This window comes from Pelophylax lessonae (genome assembly GCF_965119305.1).
Source record: "Pelophylax lessonae genome assembly, chromosome: 8".
Lineage (NCBI taxonomy): Eukaryota > Metazoa > Chordata > Amphibia > Anura > Ranidae > Pelophylax > Pelophylax lessonae.
In genome coordinates, this window is record NC_138775.1 from 250,939,498 (window position 1) to 250,965,717 (window position 26,220).

Here is a 26,220-nt window from a genome sequence, read left to right on the forward strand (position 1 = left end):
ATGTATTGATATGGGTTAGAATAAATGGTGATTTGAACATAAATGAGGACACAGAAGATAGTACAGTATACTGTATAATATATGACTCATATATCAGCAAAATCAGCTATAAACAGTGCATTCGAGTGTTGGCTGCAATGTAAATAACAGTACTATAATTAATTTAGAGTGCAATTAATTTAGAGCACTGTCTAAAAGAATGGCTAGGATATTGTGCAATATCCCCTGATAGATACAGTAGCTTTTAGCATAAGCAATAGGTAAAGGTCTCTGTGTAGCAGCTGTAAAAGGGCAGTCTTTAGTCCTAACTCTTCGGCTGCCTAGCGTTGGGGCCCAGTTGTACCATTGGTGCACATGAGTACAGTACCAGTGACACCTGCAGGCAGCAAATAGGAATGCTAGATAGCTGTATGGTCAGTGCCTATAGGGCTCAGTCTCTTTCTCTAGCAGCAGATAGTAAATCCCCACAGAAACAGCTCACTAGTCCAAATGATATTGCAGTTCACTATCTGGTTACATACAGTGATTTTCCCACTTTCTGCTGTGCACCCAAGTGACTCTGGCTGTTTCTGCTCCAAGACTGAGCACTCCAAATACGGTTCTGGCCGCCAATATGCAGCAGTGATGGTGTACCCGAGACAGCGCTGTGCACCCTCTGGGCTACCCCACGGCACGAAGAAGCTGTGTCCTCTATAGCCTGGGACAATGCAGCTCTTTCCCCTCCTTCTTCTGTAAAGTCTGGTGGGGGCTGTAGTTTTGGCCCACATTACTTTCAGTGCGCAGTGTTCCAAAGGGGACTATATGTCCCATGATCCTCCTTCAGCCGTTCCTGATCAGTCCCTCTGCTGCTTGCCAGTAAGAAGGTGGAGCGAGCAGGGATCACACACAGAACTTCTCTGAAGCTGCACAGCAGGGAAGCTCAGGGTTAAAAAGCCTGCTGTTTATACAGATGCCAGCAGCAGGGGCAGTCGGTGGGGGGATATAAGTGTGGGGGACTGACACAGCCCCGATACATACTGTATATATACAGTATCTCACAAAAGTGAGTACAACCCTCACATTTTTGTAAATATTTTATTATATCTTTTCATGTGACAACAGTAAAGAAATGACACTTTGCTACAATGTAAAGTAGTGAGTGTACAGCTTGTATAACAGTGTAAATTTGCTGTCCCCTCAAAATAACCCAACACACAGCCATTAATGTCTAAACCGCTGGCAACAAAAGTGAGTACACCCCTAAGTGAAAATGTCCAAATTAGGTCCCAATTAGCCATTTTCCCTCCACGGTGTCATGGGACTCGTTAGTGTTATAAGGTCTCAGTTGTAAATGGGGAGCAGGTGTGTCAAATTTGGTGTTATCGCTCTCACTCTCTCATACTGGTCACTGGAAATTCAACATGGCACCTCATGGCAAAGAACTCTCAGAGGATCTGAAAAAAAGAATTGTTGCTCTACATAAAGATGGGCTAGGCTATAAGAAGATTGCCAAGACCCTGAAACTGAGCTGCAGCACAGTGGCCAAATCCATACAGCGGTTTAACAGGACAAGTTTGCTGAAGACAAGCAGACAAACGACATGGATTACTGGAACCATGTCCTGTGGTCTGAGGAGACAAAGATAAATTTATTTGGTTCAGATGGTGTCAAGCGCATATGGCGGCAACCAGGTGAGGACTACAAAGACAAGTGTGTCTTGCCTACAGTCAAGCATGGTGGTGAGAGTGTCATGGTCTGGGGCTGCAATGAATGCTGCCGGCAATGGGGAACTACATTTTATTGAGGGAACCATGAATGCCAACATGTACTGTGACATACTGAAGCAGAGCATGATCCCCTCCCTTTGGAGACTGGGCCACAGGGCAGTATTCCAACATTAGGACCCCAAACACACCTCCAAGATGACCACTGCCTTGCTAAAGAAGCTGAAGGTAAAGGTGATGGACTGGCCAAACATATCTCCAGACCTAAACCCTATTGAGCATCTGTGGAGCATCCTCAAACGGAGGTTGGAGGAGCACAAGGTCTCTAACATCCACCAGTTCCGTGATGTCGTCATGGAGGAGTGGAAGAGGACTCCAGTGGCAAACTTTGAAGCTTTGGTGAACTCCATGCCCAAGAGGGTTAAGGCAGTGCTGGAAAATAATGATGGCCACACAAAATATTGACACTTTGGGCCCAATTTGGACATCTGCACTTAGGGGTGTACTCACTTTTGTTGCCAGTGGTTTAGACATTAATGACTGTGTGCTGAGTTATTTTGAGGGAACAGAAAAGTTACACTGTTATACAAGCTGTACACTTACTACTTTACATTGTAGCAAATTGCCATTTCTTCAGTGTTGTCACATTAAAAGACAAAAGATTAACCTCCTCCCTTCCGCGCTACAGCCGAAGTACGGCTGCAGCGCGGACTCACATTTTCGGGAGGCCGTTTTTAAACGGCCTCCCAGAAACAGTGTCCCCGCGCGCTCCCGCGAGCGCGCATCGGGGAAAATCTGTGTTGGCCGTGTCCCTTGGACACAGCCGATCACAGATCGTGGTGAATGGCCAATCACAGCGGCCATTCACCACGTGATCGGACCGTCCAATGAGAGATGATCTCATATGTTTACATATGAGATCATCTCTCATCGCCAGCGCTCCTTCCTCACACGGAGACTGCAGTTTGAGGAAGGAGAGAGCAGATCAGCCGTCAGGGACAAAGAAAAAAGTAATCAGGGCACTGATCACCAGTGCCCTGATTACACAAGGTACACCAAAACACACTAACTGCCCACCATCAATGCCCACAGTGCCCGCCATCAGTGCCCCCCATCAGTGCACACAATCAGTGCCCATAGTGCTGCCAGTCAGTGCCCATCAGTGCCTGCTCATCTAGGCACTGATGAGCACTGACTGGCAACACTATGGGCACTGAGTGTGGGCACTGATGGTGCTGCCCATCAGTGCTCATCAGTGCCGCCCATCAGTGCTCATCAGTGCCACCCGTCAGTGTCAATCAGTGCCACCCGCCAGTGCCCATCAGTGCCGTCCGCCAGTGCCCATCAGTGCCACCCGCCAGTGCCCATCAGTGTCGCCCGTCAGTGCCCATCAGTGCCGCCCGTCAGTGCCACCTCTCAGTGCCCGTCAGTGCCACCTCTCAGTGCCCAGCAGTGCCATCTCTCAGTGCCCAGCAGTGCCGCCTATCAGTGCTCATCAGTGCCGCCTATCAGAGCTCATCAGTGCGGCATATTAGTACCTCCTCATCAGTGCCACCTCATCAGTGCCCATAAGTGCCACCTCATCAGTGCCCATCAGTGCAGCCTATCAGTGCCCATCAGTGCCGCCTCATCAGCGCACATCAGTGAAGGAGAAAAATTTATTTTCAAAATTTACTCGCAGAAAATAAGAAAAACTTTTTTTTTTCAAAATTTTCTGTCTTTTTTCTTTTTTTTTGTAAAAAATAAAAAACCCAGAGATGATTAAATACCACCAAAAGAAAGCTCTATTTGTGTGAAAAAAAATGATAAAAATTTAATATGGGTACAGTGTAGCATGACCGCGCAATTGTCATTCAAAGTGTGAGAGCACTGAAAGCTAAAAATTGGTCTGGATGGGAAGGGGGTATAAGTGCACAGAAGGCAAGTAGTTAATAAAACATTTACAAAAATGTGAGGGATGTACTCACTTTTATGAGATACTGTACTTCTGTGCATGTAAGAGTCATAACAAGATGGAAGACATAAGGCGAATATGAAAAGGGCTCCCTAATTTATTACAAAACAACAAACAGAAATATATTTAGTAGAATAAATCATGCTGAGAATCGATTTCCAGCACCTGATTGGGTATTCTTTGCGAAGTAAAGCTTCACCACATTCACTAAGCTCTGGTGAAAATGAGTGCAACTACACTTGCAAAGTGCACAGTCCATATGCCTATTTGCCTTTAGTATATCTCAAAAAGTCTATCTAGCCCTTCTAGTTCTTCTCAAAGAACTACAAATTCATTAGTGCCCATGGCTTTGAAGATAAATACAGCAGGAGTGGTTAAGTAGTTTAACAAAGCAAAACTGGGCAGGGCTGACACCACTCAGTCCACAAAAATGCTTGTTGTCAGTCCACATTAGGAAATTAGGAGTGCATTTCTAGCAGATCAACAGATATTTTTTGTACTTGCTGTGTCTTTATAGAGATAAAGTAAATGTGAACTTATTCCAGATACTACTGCATGTGTTTTTTCTGTTTTGCCTTGATATTCACTTTAACCTCAACACATACTAACCGCATAGGTGTCCACTAATGTCACGCAATTATATAGGAGAGCAGAGAAGCACACATTTCACTTGAATTATATAAATTAAAGGAAAGGGAATTAGGTTGTTTTTTGGAACCAACCCTATTCCACTTGTAATTTTTCTAGCAAGAGTGAACAAATTGATAAAATCTCACCGGTTCCTAAGAACTAGACAAACATTTTCTTTTATACAAGGCCCAGAGTCCCTAGCTACTGACCTGTCATTCTGGCAATTGCTCTGATAACTGAAGGCACATTTCATGATGGTGTCTAGCGTCATGAGGCTGACATAATGGAACAGCTCCACTGGTTTTTTATCTGGGATGAGATGTTCCCATTTATCCTGAAAAATGACAATCAACATGGCAGTCAGGAAAAAACTCAAGCGTTTTAGACAACATTCTATCATTCATATAGGAAAAGAACAAAAAGTTCATTTTTCAGCAGGGAAAGCACAGAACCCATAGGATCTTAATTTAACAGACACCTAAAAGGTGATTAGACATGGAGGCTACAATGAGTAGGTCTTTTAACAAAGACTGGCTTTGCTAACTGTTCATGTTAAACTTATGCAAAGGGAAAGGCACGTGGAAGTGCAAGAGTCTCAGAAAATGATATGTTAATCAGACAAGATTTACTAGGCTGTACATGTACTGTTTCCCTTTTACCATTATAGACATGATACTGATGCCCAATACAGATCAGGTAACTAGCATTTTCCATTATTTCCTGTATTTACATTGTACCAAACTCATGTCTATTAATAGTTTTAGATTTCAGAATTTAGAGAATGCCACAAGCTGATTGATCTGAGGTTCATGTTTTAAAATAGATAGCTGTTAAACAGACAGAAAAATCCACTTTTTGAAATGCTTTCTTGTAGCATTTTTTTCCTTTCCATAAACACTTGCCGACCTCAATACATTAGCGGTTTGGAAGTGGTTTACCGGGGTTATGGCTGAAGCCATCAGCCATAATCCCAGTACTTATTTTTTCAGTCGGAAGCTGGCTTTCTCATGAAAGCGGTATGAGTGGCTAATTAGCCCCTCGATCGCTTTCATAAGTGGTGGGAGGGGAGGTCTACCCCCCCCCCGGTGTTTCTCAAGCTAAGCATTTTTAGCGGTGCGCCTGAGAAACGATCCGACTGGTCACGCGGCTGGCCATAGCGGTTCCCAGAGACCAGATCTCTAATCGCCTCTTTGGTCTTGAAGAACTGGAGAGATGTTATGATGTTACTTCCGGTCTAGGGTGGAAGGAAACAATTTTTTTTTTCTTAAAGAGGAAGTAAACCCTCCTCTGCAACTTTTACCTATAGGTAAGCCTATGATAAGGCTTACCTATAGGTACTGTAAATATCTCCTAAACATGTACCGTTTAGGAGCTATTTACCTTACATGCAGCCAGTGACATCACTGGGGCATGCGCTCTGAAGGAACGGCCGCTGGTGCCGTTCCTTCAGAGCCCCGTGCCGTAACCGTCGGCTCCCACACGCGTGCGCGGGAGTGACGTCACCGCGGCTCCGGCCAATCAGATGGCCGGATGCCGCGATCCCGGAAGACGGGCGACTGAACATGTCGCCCGTCATACAGGTAAGCACAGCGGGGGCTCGTTCTAAGGTAAGTATTTCATAATGAGCTAGTATGCGATGCATACTAGCTCATTATGTGTTTCTCTTTCAGGTTGAAAAAAAAAAACTTGTAATGGGTTTACAACCTCTTTAAAGTGGTTGTAAACCCGCTGCAAAAAAAAAGAAAAAAAAACTCTGCAAGATAAAGGCATTATGCGCTAGTATGCATACTCCTCTTAGAATGAAGCCCTCTCAGCGGTGTCCGGTCACCGCAGAGAGGGCTGACATCTTCTCCCGTCCTTTCTTCCGGGATCGCCGGATGACGTCACTCCTGCACATGCGCGCGGGAGCCCTCCGCTCTGGCAAGAAGCTCTAAAGTTCCACCGGACCTTCAGAGCGCATGCGCCGCTGACGTCAGCGGCTGCATGCAGGGTGAATATCCACTAAACCGTGCAGGTTTTGAAGAATTTCATTCTAGCTACAGGTAAGCCTTATCATAGGCTTACCTGTAGGTAAAAATAAGAAAGCGGTGTAAACAACCGCTTTAAAAGCAAAAGATCAAATTTGCTTTAAAAGGTAAAGGAGAGGACCTGTCATCCCTTATTTCTAATATAAGAGATGTTTATATTCCTTTTAATAGGAAAAAAAGTGTAAAAATAAAAAAAAAAAAATGTAAAGCGCCCCCCATCCCTCCGTGCTCACGCGCAGAGGCGAATGCATAGGTAAGTCTCACATGCAAATGTTGTTTGCACCTCACATGTGAGGTATCGCCACAAACGTTAGAGTGAGAGCAATAATTCTAGCGCTAGACCTCCTCTGTAAGTCTACACAAGTAACCAGTAAAAAATGTAAAGCATTGCCTATGTAGATTTTTAAGCATTGTAGTTTGTCGCCAACCCAAATTTAAAGTGCCCCGTCCCTCGCACAGAAGCGAACGCATATGCAAATCGTGCCCACATATGTAAACGGTGTTCAAACCACACATGTGAGGTATTACCACAATCAATAGAGCGAGAGCAATAATTCTAGCACAAAACCTCCTCTGTAACTCTAAACAGGTATCCATTAAAACATTTTAAATTGTCGCCTATGGAAGTACCAAAGTTGGTCGCTATTCCACGAGTGTGCGCAATTTTAAAGCGTGACATGTTAGGTATCTGTTTACTCAGCGTAACATCATCCTTCATATATCACAAAAAAATTAAGCTATATGTCAGGGGCGCACGCAAGCATCACCATATCGCCCCTCCTGCTGTGATTGGACACAGCTGTGAGAGAAATGACAGAACGTTGTTCCTCCTATGTAAACAAGGCAGACCACTGTTGTGTCACAGAGGAAGAGAGTGATCTTGTGTTTCAGCTAAGCTAAGCTGAAACACAGATCTCTCTTTTCCTCCAGTACATCCACTGCCCACACATTTAGAAAGCATTTAGAAAGCACTCCCTAGGAGCACACCTAACCTAGCCCCTGGTGTCAAACCCTTCCCTGCCAGTGTCATTTATACAGTAACAGTATTTTTTTTGCACTGATCACTGTATTGGTGTCACTGATCCCCAAAAAGTGTCACTTAGTGTCAGATTTGTCTGCCGCAATGTCGCAGTCCTGCTAAAAATCGCTGATCGCCGCCATTACTACAAAAAAACGAAAAAAAGTCCATAAATGTATCCCATAGTTTGTAGACGCTATAACTTATGCGCAAACCAATCAATATACACTTATTAGGACTTTGTTTACCACAAATATGTAGAAGAATACATATTGGCCTAAATTTAAGGAAATTTTTGATTTTTTACATTTTTTTATTGGGTATGTTTTATAGTAGAGAATAAAATTATGGTTTTTTTTTTTTCATTTATTGGTGTTTTTTTGTTTATAGCGAAAAAAAAAAAAAAACCCAAGAGGTGATTAACTACGACCAAAAAAAAGCTCTATTTGTAGGGAAAAAAAGAGGACATAAATTGTATTTGGGTACAGTGTCGAATGACCACGTAGTTGTCAGTTAAATATCGCAAAATGGCCTGTTCAAGAAGGGGGTTAAACAGTCTGGTGGTCAAGTGGTTAATAAGCATACTTTGTTTTTTTTTTTTTTTTTTTTGGTAGTGCTGTTTCTCTACAGCTTCCACTGAAGTCAGAGCCTGCTTGGATGCTTTTCTCCATTTTTTTCTGCTTTCCACATGCAGCGTGAGCATTTCAGACAGCTCCCCCTAGTGGTTGGGATACAACTATTACCAACATGTCACTGCCCCTTCCAACAGGTTGTTAAAGCGGTAGTATCCCGCTTTTTGACACTTTTACCTACAGGTAAGCCTATAATAAGGCTTACCTGTAGGTACAATTAATATCTCCTAAACCGGCACGGTTTAGGAGATATTTACAGTGCATGCAGCCGCTCACGCGAGCGGCGCATGCGCTCTAAAGGTCCGGGGGGACCTTCAGTTTTCCTTGCCGGGAGCTTGCCGGAAAATCACTCCTGCGCGCATACGCGGGAGTGATGTCATCGCGGCTCCGGCCAATCACAGCGCCGCCGAACCCGGAAGAGACGGCGAGGGATCATGGCAGCGCCCGCAGCGATGTCCGGGGGTCCGTGTCGGGGCTTCGTTCTAAGGTAAGTACTACATAATGAGCTAGTATGCGATGCATACTAGCTCATTATGCCTTTGTCTTGCAGGTTTGTTTTTTTTCGGGTTTACAACCGCTTTAAAGTGGTTCTAAAGCCTAAACATTTTTTACTTGATTGCACTCCTTACATTAAGGTAAAAAATGTTTAGGTAGCAGTATGCCCCCCTCACCTCCCCCCCCCCCCCCATATACCCTTATTGGGTATGTTTTATAGCAGGAAGTAAAAAATGTAGGTTTTTTTTCCAAAATTATGGGGGTTTTTTTTGTTTATAGCGCAAAAAATAAAAACCGCAGAGATGATCAAATGCCACCAAAAGAAAGCTCTATTTGTGGGGAAAAAAATACATACATTTTATTTGGATACAGCGCCGCAGGATCGTGCAATTGTCAGTGCCATATCGCAAAAAATTGCCTACTCAGGAAGGGGGTAAATCTTTCTGGAGCTGAAGTGGTTAATTCTTTAAGTGTATTTTTTCCAAATAACTGCGTTTGAAAAACCGCTGCGCAAATATCGTGTGGCAAAAAAATATTGCAACAATTGCCATTTTATTCTCTATGGCGTCTGCTAAAAAAATCAATTAGCATTGGGAGGCTGCTGGCAGTCTGTGTCCAGGGCCGATCACTCACAGGCAATCGCCGCATAGCAATTACATGCGAGTGGCTGCAATTATCTGCGGGAGCCAACAGCCTCCCATTGCTTGTATTGGGGCAGCCTCCTGCATCGAATCGTCGGGAACCCTTGCTGGGTTTCACACTGTTGGGCCAAAATGCAGTGTAAAGGTGGCTTAAATGGGAAGATTTTTGTTGAAATTAATGATTTCATGACAAGGTCTTATTTTGTGGGAGGAGATCCGTTCAGATCTGTCTAAATGGAAAAGGATGCAGCCTTATTCCATTGAGAAAAATTGACCCTAAAGGAAATGGATGGTCATCTGTTTACATTGTTAGTCCATAGAGATGCATTGCTGTGTTTTTCATCCAAAAATGGAAAGATGAAAAATGGACAAACAGAAGGTCCAAGTGAAAGAAAGCTCTCTGCCTTTCTGTAGCCAGGCTTAGATATAAAGTATATGGCAGGAAATACAATCTGCAAATGATTTAAATAGATTAGTTGGTAAATAAATTAATTTGAAATTAAAACCGCACCAACACAATTCCAGAGAATCCTGAAAAACATTGGGATTTATACTTAGTGATTCTGTAGTTTATATAGCGTGTGTGTGTAATTACCAGCATGACATTCACGCTGCCTGACATCAGTTTGACGTACGGCTTCAATACATCATAATGGAAGGCAGGAGTCAGCAGCCTGCGGTGCTGGAACCACTTCTGCCCGGATAACACCAGCAGCCCTTTACCTGAGTAAAGCAAATGAGAACAGGTATTGGATGAAAAAGTCAGTTCACTATGTAACAAGCTAGTGTTTTTCTATATGGCATCTGAAAGCATTCTCGATGCATCTAACCCCTATTTCAGAATTTAACAATAAAATAAATATGACTTTACCCACAATCTTAACCACCAAGTCCAAATATCAATATTACACACAATAACTTATTGTGGTGCCACCTACTATTCCCCACAGTCTTCTAAATCTTCTTGAAAGAAAAAAAAAAATTACAACATCAATACTAGGCACAATATAGTGCATCACAAAACGGGTGCATGAAAACAGATATACAGAACCAGTAGCTCAAAAACTCCTTCATACACTAGCAACGCTAAAGTTCACATTAAATGAACATAAATGTTAAAATCAAAGGAAAGTCCATGCTGCATGCTGAATAAATTTAGTGTATACATAGATGTACACAAGTACATCCGCAAAATTAATCTTAAGCGTTATTTTCCAAGTAAAAACATTAACAGGAATCGGAATAGCAATATAGACGTTTCGATTGGAGTAGACAGTAGTCTTAGGAACCATTCCCTCTTTAACCCCCCACAGCCTTCCAATCACCACGTGGACGTGTTTAAAAACTTAGTCATACAGGATGTAAAAACCTTGCAGCCTAAGAAAGCTGTGAATCCACGTTACATCCAAGAAGGTTTAGAAGCCTTAGAGAAGAGGAAGGAGGTCGTTATTAGGCCTGCGGATAAGGGGGGGGGGGGGGGGGTTGTGATACTAACAAAGGAGTATTATCATAATCAACTGTCTGAGATGCTTTCCGATACACAGACATATGTGGAATTAAAAGGTGACCCGACGTCAGATTGTCGAAGGGTTTTGAAGGATTTGGTAACATACGGGTGTATGATCAGCGGGTGTTATCCGATAAGGAAAAAAGATACCTTACACCAAGTTTTAATCGGATCCCCACGTTCTACACGTTACCGAAAATCCACAAGGATGCTGTCAATCCCCCCGCCAGACCCATAGTGAATGGGATCAATTCGGTCACTTCACGGATGGGAGAGTATCTCGATTGTTTCCTTCAAACCAGTGTAACCAATCTAAGATCCTATTTGAAGGATACAAAAGATTTTCTTTGTGGATTGAGAGAAATTGTAGTTCCCCCAGATAAAGAGATGTCCTTGGTCACGGCAGATGTATCCTCTTTGTACACTGTGATCCAACATGAGGATGCTTTATTAGCTTTAAACTGGGCCTTCAGTAGACGGACTGACCTCCCAGACCCCCAGAAAAGATTTTTAAGGTTTGCCTTGGAATTTTGCCTGGCAAATAACTATTTTTGGTACAATGACAAATTCTACAGCCAGAAACGAGGAGTGGCCATGGGAGCCAAGTTTGCTCCGAGCCTCGCCAACCTTTTCATGGGTGAATGGGAGGACAGGTTCATCTATGCCCAGCAGAGATCACAGCTTAAGATGTACAAGAGGTACATCGATGACCTATTTTTTATATGGGAGGGTCCTGAGAATGAGTTGGCAGAGTTTGCCAACACATTAAATGCCAACACCAACAACATCAGACTAGAGTTCAATTGGAGTCAGGTTTCAATCCACTATTTGGATGTGGAGGTCATGTTGCGGAACGGGGCTTTGGAGACCAGGGTCTACTTCAAGCCCATGGACCGTAATGGTTACCTCCCCATCCATAGTGGACACCATAGCAGTTGGCTCCGTAATATTCCTAAGGGGCAACTGTTACGGGTAAGGAGGAATTGCACCACAGATGCTGATTACCAAACGCAGGCTCAGGTGATTCGCCAACGATTCCTGGAAAAGGGATACGACGGAGAATCATTAGATAGAAATATATCTGAGGTGGCGTCAATTTCCCAACAGTCCTGTTTGGCAGAACGGGTCAATACTCCAGCTAACAGACATGAGTGGAGTTTTTTGACTCAATATAACTCCCAACACAAGGAGATTGAGGACATCATTAGGAAGCATTGGGGGGTTCTATGCCTTGATAAGATACTTGGCAATAATCTACCTCCTAAGCCGTCTTTCATATACAGAAGGGGGCCTACGTTTGGAGATCAGATTGTGCGGAAGGTATTAGACCCCCCCAAGAAACCTATAATGTTTTGGGAGGAAAAGACGGGCTTTTATGCATGTCGTAGGTGCAAAACATGCAAACAATTGCATACCCATTTAAGGGGCCTGACCTTGTTCCACTCATCTGCCAATGGTGAGGACTTTGAGATTGAGGAACCCATGTCGTGTATGGCATGGAGTGTCCTTGTGGTCTACTTTATATTGGCAGGACTAAGAGAACCCTAGCAATTCGGATATCAGAACATATTGCCAATATTAGGAAAGGGTTCAAAGACCACAATGTTTCCCTCCATTTTAAGGAACACCATGACCAGGATCCCACACAATTAAAATTTTGGGGTATAGAAAAGGTCGATCCGGTATGGAGGGGCTCAAATAGAGTCAGAGAATTATCAAAACGTGAAACGTATTGGATCTTTCAAACTAATTCTTTGCATCCGAAGGGACTTAATATAGATCTCGATATCAACTGTTTTATAAGTAATTATTGATCTGTGGTTTCTGTGTTTTTTTATATATATGAAATTTTAAAAAAATTTTTATATATATATATTTATACATAGAGGTTTTAAATACTGCAATGATTTTATATTGGTATTTATGTTGCTATTATCTGCATTATTGATTTCATTCTGTGTATGAGATATTGTGTGGGTATATTACCACCTTGCTGCCATTTTAATCTATTTTATCTATTTATAGGAAGGTTTTAATGGTAGTTTTAATTATTGTTGAATTGTTTGTATAATGTACTAATAAGCGTATATGCATAGCACTAGGCACTTTGTTTGTATAAGCACAATTCAAGTGCTTTAATCTGGTGGTACTGGATGTGAATATTGTCATATCTAGTACGGATGTAAGCACGTGCTATATGATCCGCCGATGATCTTAACCCGGATCGTAAGATCTGTGTGTGCACATAGACCGGGATCCGGGACAGTGAGGGCGGTGATGCCTTGTTTGGGCGGAAGTGCGGCATATATGGAGAGCGTGGAGCTAAGGGCGGAAGTGGGTGGGGAAGACCTGCTCACGTGATCGGCTCATTGCCATCTCCGCCTACTCCAATGCATACAAATAGAGGTGATTACGCTACGTGGCCACGCCCTCGGTAGAAGTAATTCGCTGATGAAACGCGTCAGGGCGTGGCCACGTAATCACGCAGGAAGCCTTTTTTCACACGCCGACTCCTCGAGGCTCGCAGCCAGGTACCGGGCTGCGGGCGAACAGGACGGGAGACGGTGGTAGGACTATTGGTTTTCATCATGCTTTCATCATGCTTTTATATTTGTGTATATTGTAAGTGCAAATGTTGAGGGTTTAATGTTTGGGAATAAAAGCGCATCTTTGCTGGATTACGCTATGTTGCTTTATCATTATTCCTTATGCAAACGGTCCATATGCTGGTGAGGTGATTACACTGTGTTACCCACGGGGGTCCCATCGAAACTGAGATTGCGGATGGTAGAAGGAGACCAAGAGGTTCCCCACTGACTGATATGTTTGGCACATATACAGAATATATCTGGTAAGTGTTCCCACATTAGGGTGCACACAGTGGTGTGGTGGAGGTCTGCTTCTGGTTCCCTACAAGGATTCACCAATTCCAGCATCTATTTCTATTTCTATTTGGGACTTCATGCATGGACTTTCCTTTGATTTTAACATTTATGTTCATTTAATGTGAACTGTAGCGCTGCTAGTGTATGAAGGAGTTTTTGAGCTACTGGTTCTGTATATCTGTTTTCATGCACCCGTTTTGTGATTGATTTTAAGTATAGCAGCAGCTTGTTTTATTTATTTAGGGTATTTTAGCGCCGGGTGAGCAAAGCTTATTTGCCGGTTCTGTGAGTCCCATACTTTGCTCCCTCTATATACAATATAGTGCATGGTTATAAATCAGGGCACTATAGTGACCTATTTTACTAGGTTTTGTCACTGCCTTATTGATTTCTGGTGTTGGATTTGTGCTTGTGGAATCAGTTTTAGTTTAGGTGCCAGTGGGCACATTTGTAGATCTGGTGTATTTATTGGATTAAAATACGTTGAAGTCAGTGCCACCTAATAGCCATGATGCATTCTCTTTGGTCAGCCATCTTTTGTTTATTCTATACATGCCTCAGACATCAGTATGCACCATGTAAGAGTTGAGAAATTATAATTTAAAAGTTATACATATTGGCAGGCAGGTTTTCACAGGTCAAACCTAATCTCCCTCTAGTAAAGCAATTAAAGTCCTTGTATTACTTTTGTAGAATTTAGCTTGGGTTGTTGCTTAAAGTATAACTAAAGGCAAAACTTTTTTTTTAGTTTTGGATAGAGTGGAGATGGATTAGAACAGTGTTTCTAAACCTTTTTTCATTTGAGGCACCCTTTAAAATTATAGACAATCTCACGGCATCCTTTAAAATTATGGACAGTCTCGAGGCACCCCATTCTGAAATGTAAAAAACTATTCTTATAGCTTTACAAAATGCAGCAACATCCACACGTAGGACACCCAATGTTAGAGGTGATTTATGCTTCCAAAGCAAATACACTTTTGCACACTGGTACTGACTAGTATTCCAATGTTTCTCTTCTCCCTTAATTTCTCTCCACTAGTCAGCTAATGTCACCCCAGTGCTGAGAGAGAGGGGCAGAAGAAGGTCAAACAAGGATGCTGTGGAGGCAACAGACATCCTCCTTATTAACTGATGTCATTGGTTGTTAGGATACCAGTGTCTAGAAAGGCTTTGTGTAACTATAAGGCAGGCTTCATCCATCTGCTGGCTTATATAACATTTTTGATCAGTTTTTAGGCATTTTGCCAAGGCAACCCAGAAGAAACCTCAGGGCACCCTGGTTGAAAAAGTCTGGATTAGAATACCTGTCAGTTTTTATTGTGGTCTGTGTCCCCGTTAGTGAGATTCATCCTCTCTTTTTGTCCTGTTTACCATTATCATTAAAAGTAAAAGTAAAAGGAAATTAGTGATCGACCGATATAGTTTTTTTAACGCCGATACTGATACCGAAACTTTGGTCATCGGTATTTTATTTTTTTTTTAATGTCTACAGGTACTGTGGTGGAGGGATATGGGGGTCTAAAAGACCCCCAAACCCCTCCTCTGCACTTAAAAGCATTCAAAACGCCAAGTTTTTTTAATTTGGCGCCGCCAGTACCCGGAAGTGATGTCATGTCATGACATCAGTTCCGGGTACTCGGCGCCAAATAAAAAAAATGGAGACCCGGTCAGACGTCGGCGGTGCAGGTAGGATGCGGTGAGACGGGAGACCCGGGGCGAGCCGCGGAAGGCGGCGGGGGGGACGTCCCCTCCCACTCCTTGTAATGACAGCCGAGCAGCTTCTTAGCCGCATCGGTTGTCATTACAAGTCAGCCGACCGTCGGCTATGGACACCGGTACCAGGGTGATGCCTCTAGCTGCAGGCATCACTCCGATACAGCACTTTCCCTAAATATCGGCAATATCGGTAAATCCAAAGGCCGATTCCGATATATCGGGGAAAGTGCATATGGGCCACCGATATATCGGTGTTGCCGATAATCCGTCGATCTCTAAAGGAAATCCCACATTTTGGGGTTTCCCCAGAAAAGTAATAGAGGGGAAACCTTCCTATGGGGACACTAGTTCTGGTGACCTGGGGATACCCAACCAATTCCCTTAATTTGCAGGGATTTCCTCTCACTTCCTATTTGGCTATTTGACAGGAAGTGAAGGGAAATCTCCGAAATGGCACACAGATAGTGAAAAAAAAAATCTGACAGGGGTTATAATCCTCCCTTGCTCTATCCAAAATGAAAAAAAAAAAGTTTTGCCTATAGTTTTACTTTAACTCTACAGTTTGTCTGGCTAGGACAGGCAGAATGACTCCTGCCCCAGCATGGCAATGTATGGATCTCCATCATTTTGCTTTGCCAGTGAAATCAAATGTATGAAATTTTAAACAATTTTCCAGTTAGAATGGTGACAAGTTAGAGCAGGAAGCTCTATGTTCTATGATAAAAATTTAAATATTTTAGCAAACCTTTCAAATTGGTATCAATACAAAGGCAGATTCTCACCAATCTGCCTGTGCGTTCCCACTGACTTTCTACAGGAGAAAAGCAGAAAGTCTACTATATACATCAGTATGGGCTTTTTCTTAAAGTGATCAAAACTCTGCACTTTACTGAGACCAGGTGGACAATTTTTTTGTGTTTTCCGTTCATCTTGCTCCTCTTCCCCCCTTTTATCCAACTGAACATAAAAATATATTTTAGTGGGGATACTTTTTTTATCGTCGTGCAGCCAGTGTTTCCACTTTGCTGGTCTAGGCCAGAATGACGTCACCCCCTACCCCTCTCCTTCCTTCCTGGGATGCCCATGTCACGAATCCACACAGGCCTCAGGCCTGTTACAAAGAAGATGGTGGTGCTGGACTCGGCAGTGTGGCACCTTTCAGCGGATGTCAGCAGGACAGTGCTGGATTTACTGGATGGGTGGGTATATTATTTCACCTCACCCCAGCATACCAGGAAAGAAAGTGTTATTAATAAAATGAACAAAGAAAGAGTAAAGTTCCTCTTTAACCACTTGCCGACCACCGCACGACTATTTACTGCGGCGTTCAGCCCCTCACAGGCAGAGTGACGTAGTACTACGTCGCTAGCCTGTGAGGGTCTAGGGGGCGAGCGCGCGCCCCCTGAGGCGCGCTCCCGCTCCCGAGTGGTCACGGACCCCCCCCCCGCGCGTGTGACCGGCGGACCCGATGTCCGCCGGTCACTCGGCGATGGTCGGTGCAGAGGGAGAAAGGCAGGCGGCTAATGTAAACAAGCCGCCTGTCATTCTCCCCTGTGTATGAATGGTGATCATACGGTTCTACTATGTAGGACCGTTGATCACTGTTCATACAGCTCAAGCCACAGCCAATCACAGTAAGAAGCACGCCCCTAGGGACACACATAACCCCTGCCTCTCAAAAAAAAGTTAACCCCTTCACTGCCAGTGTAATTTTACAGTAACAGTGCATATGTATAGCACTGATTACTGTAGAAATGTCACTGGTAACCCCAAAAGTGTCAAAAATGTCAGTCAAGGGTCCGATCTGTCCGCCGCAATGTCGCAGTACCGCAAAAAAATCGCAGATCGCCGCCATTACGCGTTAAAAAAAAACAAAAATCTTTCCCTTTCTTAGTAAACGCGATAACTTTTGCGCAAACCAATCAAAATACGTTTGCGATTTTTTTTACCAAACATATGTAGCAGAAAACAAATTGGCCGAAAATGTTAAAAAATTTTGATTTTTACATTTTTTTGGGGGGCAACTTCGTATAAAAAAATGTGAAAAATATTGTTATTTTTGCAAAATTGACGCTCTTTTTTTGTTAACAGCGCATGATCAAAAAATCGCACAGGTGATCAAATACCACCAAAAGAAAGCTCTGTTTGTGGGAAAAAAGGACGCCAAATTCGTTTGGGTACAGCGTCGCACGACCGCGCAATTGTCCGTTAAAGTCACGCAGTGCCGAATCGCAAAATAGGCCCTGGTCAGGAAGGGATTAAATTTTTCCGGGGCTTAAGTGGTTAAAATATTTTTAACTTTTACCCTCTTATTATACTGTTGCTTATGTTTGTTTTTGTAATATCTTTTCTGTAAATATTTCTTGACTCATTTTTGCTAATGCTATAAGTAGAAAATAAGAACTTTGGCTCTTTAAAAATGCTACCGACAATGAATGCTATGAAAGGTGCGTGCTTCAGTTAAAACATGTCACTGTGTGTATGTAAAGGGGTACCAGCTTATATTCATAGTATTTGTGGGCTTACTGTAATGTTTTTATTTGTAGTACATACCAATCCACGGAGTTATGAAGTTATAGACAAAAGTATCCTTGGGATCTATAAGAATGAAAACATTACATTCATTATATCACGCTTCCTTGTTAGAGATTATAGTTTAATATAGAAAAGTGTATAAAAGTTCTTGTTTAGCCCATTTTTTTTTAATCTGGCGCCTTTAAGGCTCTAGTACATTGGAGACCCGATGAGAGCCGAATTCGGCTTTGTTCAGCCCTTCGGCCAGCTGGCGGGAAGTGCCTCGCTGGTTGCTCGGGTCTCCCCCGGTGGGACGGGAGACCCGGGCGAGCCGCGGAAGGCGGCAGGAGGGGGGGATGCCCCCTCCTGCTCCTTGTAATGACAGCCAAGCGGCTGCTCAGCCGCATCGATTGTCATTACAAGAAATCCGACAGTCGGCTCGAAAAACAACCGTACCGGGGTGATGACTCTAGCTGCAGGCATCACCCTGATAAAACCCCTTCAAGCTGAGGCTGCATATTTGCGTTCCGTCGGCGCAAAGGGGTTAATTACATATTGCCTTTATACATTACTCTAGGTTCTGCATGGTTGCCAATAAAACCTGGTGACAGAAAATACTAGGTGCCATCTGGTTTTTACTTTGGAGCCCATAAAAGGGTCCAACTTTTACAGTCAAAATCAATAGTTTAATGTCAGTCTGCACAAGCTGACTTGATTATTTGGCAATTACTCAAGGTTTAGCATTTTATTCTTAGTAGGGCGACACAGTGGTGCTCCTTGCTTTGTCAAAAAAAAGACCTGAGTTTAGGTTTGCCACCTTTTTTCATACCATACCTGAACACTTTAGCAACGCAAAGCAACTTTTTTTTTGTAGTATACACTATAGGATTGTAAAAGATTAAAGGGGCATGGTTAAATAAAACAAAAGCATTCTTGTACCCACAAAATATGCTTAGATTAATAAAACAAATGTCACAGTAAAAATATGAACTTAGCCTGTCTTAAAAGTAGACATTGTCAGTAGGACAATGGACAGTGTGTGGACAGTGTCAGGAGGGCAGAGGTTGATGTCTGGAGGGCAGAGGTTGATGTCAGTAGGGCAGAGGTTGGTGTCAATACCGTGTTTCCCCGAAAATAAGACCGGGTCTTATAATAATTTTGGCTACAAAAAACACACTAGGGCTTATTTTCAGGGATGACTTATTTATTTACCCCTCTCTATGTTCTAAGAAACCTGGAATAAAACAAAATGTTTTTAAAAAGTTCCTGTGTCCCCTGTCTTCTCTCCCTCTCCCCCCCATCAGCTCAGGAGTCAACATTATGACATTCTGTAATCCCAACAATAAACCTTGGCAACGTATCGTAAAATTATGTAATCGGTTTGTAAAAAGATTATATAATGTGCCGTGTGTATCCTTTTGTAACTTTTTATTGTGGCAAATACCTTATTTTCAGCGCTGCTGGGCACTCACGTGACCCACCGGAACTCTTCTTCCCTGCTCTGAGCACTGAAGAGGGAGGGGCAGCTGACCTCAGATGGGAGGAGAAGATCTCCGGCGGGTCACGTGAGCGCCCAGCAGCACAGTAAATAAGGTATTTGCCACAATAAAGTTACAAAAGGAGACACACTGTAAATTATATAACCCAGTGACGACGAACCTTGGCACCCCAAATTTTGGAACTACATTTCCCATGATGCTTAACTACACTTGCGAGTTCATGAGCATCATGGGAAATGTAGTTCCAAAACATCTGGGATGCCAAGATTCGTCATCACTGATATAACCTTTTTAAAAAATAGATTACATGTTTTTACAACAACTTTAACTAGGGCTTATTATCAGGGTAGGGCTTATATTGCAGCCATTCCCGAAAATAAAGCTAGGTCCTATTTTCGGGGTAGGGCTTATTTTCAGGGAAACAGGGTAGAGCAGAGGTTGATGTCAGTAGGGCAGAGGTTAATTTGTCAGTAGAGCAGAGGTTGGTGACCCCTGATGACTGACTTTCGAGACAGGGAAAGGGACTAAGGACAGAGATTCCCCTGTCTATTTCTCTGCAGCCTTAGCTGAACTGGACAGTGAATAAATGGGAAGTGCTCTGTGCGGAGGGGCTTCCTGTTCATTCACAAACTAAAGCATAGTAAACTATGCTTCCGTTGTGAATGGACACAGGATTGATCAGTACTGATGACTCACTGTGTTCATTCAGAAAAGACAGGGGCTGGTAAATTAGATATTTACCAGCCCCTTCCCCCGCTTTCCATCCCAAAACATCCCCTGCAGCAGCTGGCAGAAGATGAGAGGAGGTAGGCCAGCAGGGCTGCAGGGGAGGGCCCAGGCAGCAGAAAGAAGTGGTACCTGGACAGCAGGCGCAGCATTTACTAGAACTGACCAGCTGTATTTTCCTCCTGCAGCCGGTGAATGCCAGCAGAAGGGAGGAATAGGAAAAGCTGCTGCTGCAGGAGGAAAGTCCAGCCAATCTGTTCTAGTGAATGCCGACCCTGCCTCCCCTCCTGTCCAGATGTGACAGGGAAGCCGCACAAGCCCCCCGTAGCATCAAGAGCCACAGCCTAGTTTGAATAATGTGTCAATGTTTCAAGTGGACTGAAACCCGGACACATGATTTAAAACCTGGACACATGATTCAAAACCCGGGCATATGATTTAAAACCCGGACATATGATTCAAAACCCGGGCATATGATTTAAAAACCCGGACATATGATTTAAAAACCCGGACATATGATTTAAAACCCGGGCATATCATTTAAAAACCCGGACATATGATTTAAAAACCCGGACATATGATTTAAAACCTGGGCATATGATTTAAAACCCGGGCATATGATTTAAAAACCCACACTATCAGGGCGAGTCTCAAACAGGTGGCAATCCTACCCAGGTTAACTAACAGTCATTTCTTTAACATAAAAACCTATTTTCTCCAGCTCTCACCCTGCCTGGAAAGAATAGCTTTTGCATAATCAGGGTGACAGATCGTCAGCATTCCAAGGAAATTTCCCAGCCACAGAGGGTAGGCATATGGATACTGTCCAGCATAGCGCATTGTGACGTCAAATTCGCTTCCATCTCCAGGAAACTGAAATAATAAAAATGCAGATAATGCAGCTTATTTAGAGAAACTGGACAATAATAAGGATAATGACACATGTGAAGTCTTAGTGAGCTCTACTCTGCTTCAGACATAGTCTAGAAAAGGTGGGACTAAAACACATAATCCTTTACCATAAGGAAAAGTGTAAAGGGGTGAGCTGTGTGAGAAAATGGATTATTGCCCTTTGTAAAGCCTCTGGTCACAAAATCTGATTGGACAATCTTTTATTAAACAATACATTTTACAATCTAACCACCTCTGTACAATCAACTTTAGATTTGCCATAACATCGTATATATGAGTGCCCACCTAAACTAGCTAATCAAGTCTGTTTCCAATCAGGCAGGTCCTCGCACAACACAGTTGTTGGTAGAGCTAAAGGAGGTTGTACAGATTGTACAGATTGTACAGATAGATGTGTATGGGGAGGTTTAGAATTTCCAACGACTAATTTGTGAATTTTGCGACTGCTGATTCGGACATAATTTTAATACATTTTTTAGGTAGGCATTCACACTTAGTAATCTGTAAAGGAATACTATATCTGGTATATAACAAGTTAATGCTATATATCCATATTTCCTTTCTGTATTACTTTATTATAACTAAAAGATTATCCCAGAACTGCAACTGTATCTATCTATCTCAGGGATTTATCTATGTAGTCTCTACTAACGTTGCTGGCATATTTTTCCATTCCACATGTCCTTAACCACTTGTCTACAGGGCACTTTTACCCCCTTCCTACCCAGGCCAATTTTCAGCTTTCAGCGCTCTCACGCTTTGAATGACAATTGTGCGGTCATGCTACACTGTACCCATATGAAATTGTTATCTTTTTTTTTTCACACAAATAGAGCTTTCTTTTGGTGGTATTTAATCACCTCTGCGTTTTTTATTTCTTACAAAAAAAAGAAAAAAGACAGAAAATTTTGAAAAAAAGAAAGTTTTTCTTATTTTCTGCGAGTAAATTTTGAAAATAAATAAATTTTTCTCCTTCACTGATGTGCGCTGATGAGGCGGCACTGATGGGCACTGATAGGCGGCACTGATGGGCACTGATGAGATGGCACTTATGGCCACTGATGAGGTGGCACTTATGGGCACTGATGAGGTGGCACTGATGAGGAGGTACTAATATGCCACACTGATGAGCACTGATAGGTGGCACTGATAGGCGGCACTGATGAGCACTGATAGGCGGCACTGATGAGCACTGATGGTGGCACTGCTGGGCACTGAGAGGTGGCACTGCTGGGCACTGAGAGGCGGCACTGACGGGCAGCGCTGATGGGCACTGATGGGCACTGAGAGGCGGCACTGATGGACACTGATGGGTGGCACCGATGGGCGGCACTGATTAGCACTGATGGGCAGCACCATCAGTGCCCACACTCAGTGCCCATAGTGCTGCTAGTCAGTGCCCATCAGTGCCTAGATGAGCAGGCACTGATGGGCACTGACTGGGAGCACTATGGGCACTGATTGTGGGCCCTGATGGGGGGCACTGATGGCGGGCACTGTGGGCAGTTATGGCATTTTTTTCCCCTCTTGTGTAATCAGGGCACTGGTGATCAGTGCCCTGATTACATTTCTCTGTGTCCCCTTACCGCTGATCGGCTCTCCTCCTCCTCAAACGCAGTCTCTGTGTGAGGAAGGAGAGCTGGCGAAGAGAGATGATCTCATTGAACGTTCCGATCACGTGGTAAATGGCCGCTGTGATTGGCCATTCACCACGATCTGTGATTGGGACAAGGGATCCAAGGGACACGGCCGACACAGATTTTCTCCGATGCAAGGTCGCGGGAGCACGCGGGGAGCCTGTTACTGGGAGGCCGTATAAAGACGGCCTCCCGGAAATTAGAGCCCGCGCTGTAGCCGTCTTTCGGCTATAGCGCGGGCGGGAGGAGGTTAATGTCAGAGCACTGGAAGTAACGCACTCGCACGAGAGCATAGTGAATGGGTTACTTAACTTTAATTTCAGTCTTTGGCTCTTATATAAAAAAAAAAAAGTTATATTTCCAATTTTCCAGTCTATACACGTCAGCAAGAAACACTTAAAAACACACCTTTGCATAAAGGAAACAGATGTGTAAATACACAACAGGAAAGTAAACATCTCAGAATAGCAAAATACTATGTGGCCAACAAAAATTCCCACGTCAGCAACAATGGGAGGAAATTTACATTCTTCACAAGACTATCTATTACAAAGCGAGAGCTTTTCAGTAGAATAAAAGTTTTAAGCATGACCCTATCAATCTGTAAGGTTTGGTTCACACTGCCACGACTTGTCATCGACTTGAGAGTTCAGAGAAGCATGACAAGTCGCACCCCATTAACTGCAATGGAAATGTTCTACCCTGTGCGACTCGCAGCGACATAGAAAAAGGTTCCTGCACTACTTTGGGGTGACTTTATCGCGATTTGCATTGACTTCTGTTAATGAAGTCACAAGTAAGCCGCAATGAAGTCACGCTGAGTGTCAAAGCCACGCAGCTTTGAAGATGCGTAGATGTGAACCGCTACTAAATCTATAGGATGTTGTATGGCATTTGAACAATCAAGTTGTTATATATGTGGCCAGCTTTGAATAAAATTAAGGGGTGATTTACTAAAGGCAAATAGACTATGCATTTTGCAAGTGCACTTGCATCAGAGCTTTGTAAATGAGGTAAGGCTTCACTTTGCATAGAATACCAATTACATGCAAGGAAGATGAAAAGACATCATTTTTGCTTGCATATGATGGGATAATGAAAGTCAGCAGAGCTTCTCCTCATTTGCTAAGCTCAGGAGCAAATACCCTTGCAGAGTTTAACAGGACTTGAAAAGTGCACAGTCTGGTTGCCTTTAGTAAATCAACCCTAAGTAGTGTCTCTAAAAAAAAAAAAAAACATTTGTCATATTTTACATGGGTAGGAAGCAATAATGGCTTTTTGGGGATTCTTTGACTTCCTAAAAAAGATATGTAGAGTACATATACATATGCACAGATGTATAGTAACTAAGTAGAACTACTTCACTACTGTACTTAAGTACCGAAAGGCGGTATCTGTACTTTCCTAGAGTAGAATTTTTTTCTCCTACTTCCACTTTTACTTCACTACATTTTTTCGATGATTTCAATACTTCTACTCCGATATTTTTTTGTTGTGCTGCATAGTTACTCGTTACTATTATAAAAATTACCACTGCCAGAACAGTAGATGGCAGGTTTCATGAAGCTGAAAACATGTGTATTATCAGCGCATACGAAAATAAATGCTACTGTATGTATAAATAAAAGCTGCATTTGAAATAATAAAAAACAATATGATGTTCAAACTTTTGACTTCTTTCTTTAATAACTACATAACACAGTACTTGTACTTTTACTTTCAGTACTTGAGTAGCAAATTTTTTTAAAAAAACTACTGGTACTTTTACTTTCAGTACTTGAGTAGCAAAATTTAAAAAAAAACTACTTGCAATACTTAAGTACAAAAAATGTTGAATACTTTAGTACTTCTACTCAAGTCACTTTTTGATCGAGCACTTCCACTTCTACTCAAGTCACTTTTTGATCGAGCACTTCCACTTCTACTCAAGTATGGGTTTCGAGTACTTTATACATCTCTGTACATATGTAAAGTATACACATTTGACATTCAGTCTGTCACACTACACAGGTGATACATCCAGGTGATATATTAATTTCCCTCTGGATTCATTTTCCTAGACTTTTCTTGCTGTATATTTACGCACACACATCTTACCTCGTGAGCATTTCCGTACAACCAGTGGCGTTTAGGACCTGGGAAAGGGCTGAATGCTCTGTTCAGCTCCTTCCATGTCACATACAGCTTGGAGGCTTTGAAGAGAACATAGAGGAGGCAGAGCCAGGCAGTCCAGTGCCACACATCATAGAAGCTCAGAGACGGAAAGCCAAACAGTCCACTGATAGCCATAATGGACAGTAGCCCTAACAGTGGCAGTCGTAGACCTGGCTGTATTGATAAATAGACTGTAAGGTGACAACGTGTTCACAGATCAATGTACAGAAGAGTAAAGCAGATTAGGAGGAGGGAGAGGTGGAGCTTTTACAGTGAGTCCTGTAAGGCAGCTCGATGACTGAGGGCTGGTTCACACCAGACACATTGCTATGCAATTGGATGCATTTTCAAAAACAGCAAAAGGCACATGTACAAGTTGTTTTCAGAAGGACAAGTTTACACCAAGGCATTGCCTAATTTGTATTACAATGCGCTAACATCTCCTGCATGCCACATCTTATTAAAAGGTTGACCTAAACTTTGCTTTTCACTTCAGTTGGATTCAGTGCAACGTAATCTCACTTCAAGGTAATATATGTTAATGCACGCATGGTATCACTACGAATGCAGGATATTACTTAAAAATTAGCTGCTTCAGCTCCAGAAGTTGTACCCCCCTTCATGACCAGGCCATTTTTTGCGATACGGTACTGCATTACTTTAACTAACAACTGCACGGTTGTGCGACGCTGTACCCCAAAAAAAAAATTGATGTCATTTTTTTCCCCACAAATAGAGCTTTCTTTTGGTGGTATTTGATCACCTCTGCGGTTTTTATTTTTTGCGCTATAAACACAAAAAGAGTGCCAATTTTGAAAAAAATATATATATTTTTTATTTTCTGCTATAAAGATCCAATAAAAAATGTAAAAAATTTCTTCATCAACTTAGGCCAATAAGTATTCTGCTACATATTTTTGTTAAAAAAAAATCCCAATAAACGTATATTGATTGGTTAGTGCAAAAGTTATAGCGTCTACAAACTATGGGATATTTTTATTTGTTTTTTTTAATAGTAATGGTGGCGATCAGCGACTTATAGCAGGGCTGCGACATTGCAGCGGGCAAATTGGACACTAACTGACACTTTTGATACTTTTTTGGGGAACAGTAATACAGTGATCAGTGCTAAAAATATGCACTGTACTAATGACACCAGCAGGGAAGGGGTTAACATCAGAGGTGATCAAAGGGTTAAATGTGTCCCTAGGGAGTGCTTGCTAACTGTGGGGGAAGTGCTTCAAGGGTGGGAAGACAGAGACCCGTGTTCCTGCTTCGCAGAAATACAAGATCTGTGTTTTTCCTACTAACAGAACAGTGGAGCAAAGGCATGTAGACAGAAAGTGCATGAAAGAGCCCAGAGTTGCAAAAAAAAAAAAAAGGATGAAAAAATGTGTAAAGTATTATATATTAACATGCATTACATTTTTTTAAGTTTGTTTGCTCACTCTACACACAAAAAAACATAAAAAAGCAGAAACGTGGGAGGGGCTTGTCACTATTGGAAATGTGGATGGTGAATGTCACTTTTAGAAATGTAGGCGGGGCTTGTAATTTTTGGAAATGT

The 26,220-nt window shown here is 42.7% G+C and overlaps 1 protein-coding gene across 1 annotated transcript in view; it reads right to left on the reverse strand.

Annotated features, from left to right (window-relative positions):
- Window positions 1–24,886, reverse strand: part of LOC309561367 (cytochrome P450 4B1-like) — an 81,072-nt gene extending 56,186 nt beyond the window's left edge. The window contains exons 1-5 of the mRNA XM_082265247.1: window positions 24,597–24,886; window positions 20,679–20,823; window positions 17,765–17,809; window positions 9,696–9,823; window positions 4,497–4,621 (exon numbers count right to left, since the gene is read on the reverse strand). Coding sequence (XP_082121373.1) covers window positions 4,497–4,621; window positions 9,696–9,823; window positions 17,765–17,809; window positions 20,679–20,823; window positions 24,597–24,788 — 635 coding nt within the window. The 5' untranslated portion in view covers window positions 24,789–24,886. The remainder of the gene's footprint in view (window positions 1–4,496; window positions 4,622–9,695; window positions 9,824–17,764; window positions 17,810–20,678; window positions 20,824–24,596) is intronic.
- Between the last annotated feature and the right edge of the window lie 1,334 nt (window positions 24,887–26,220).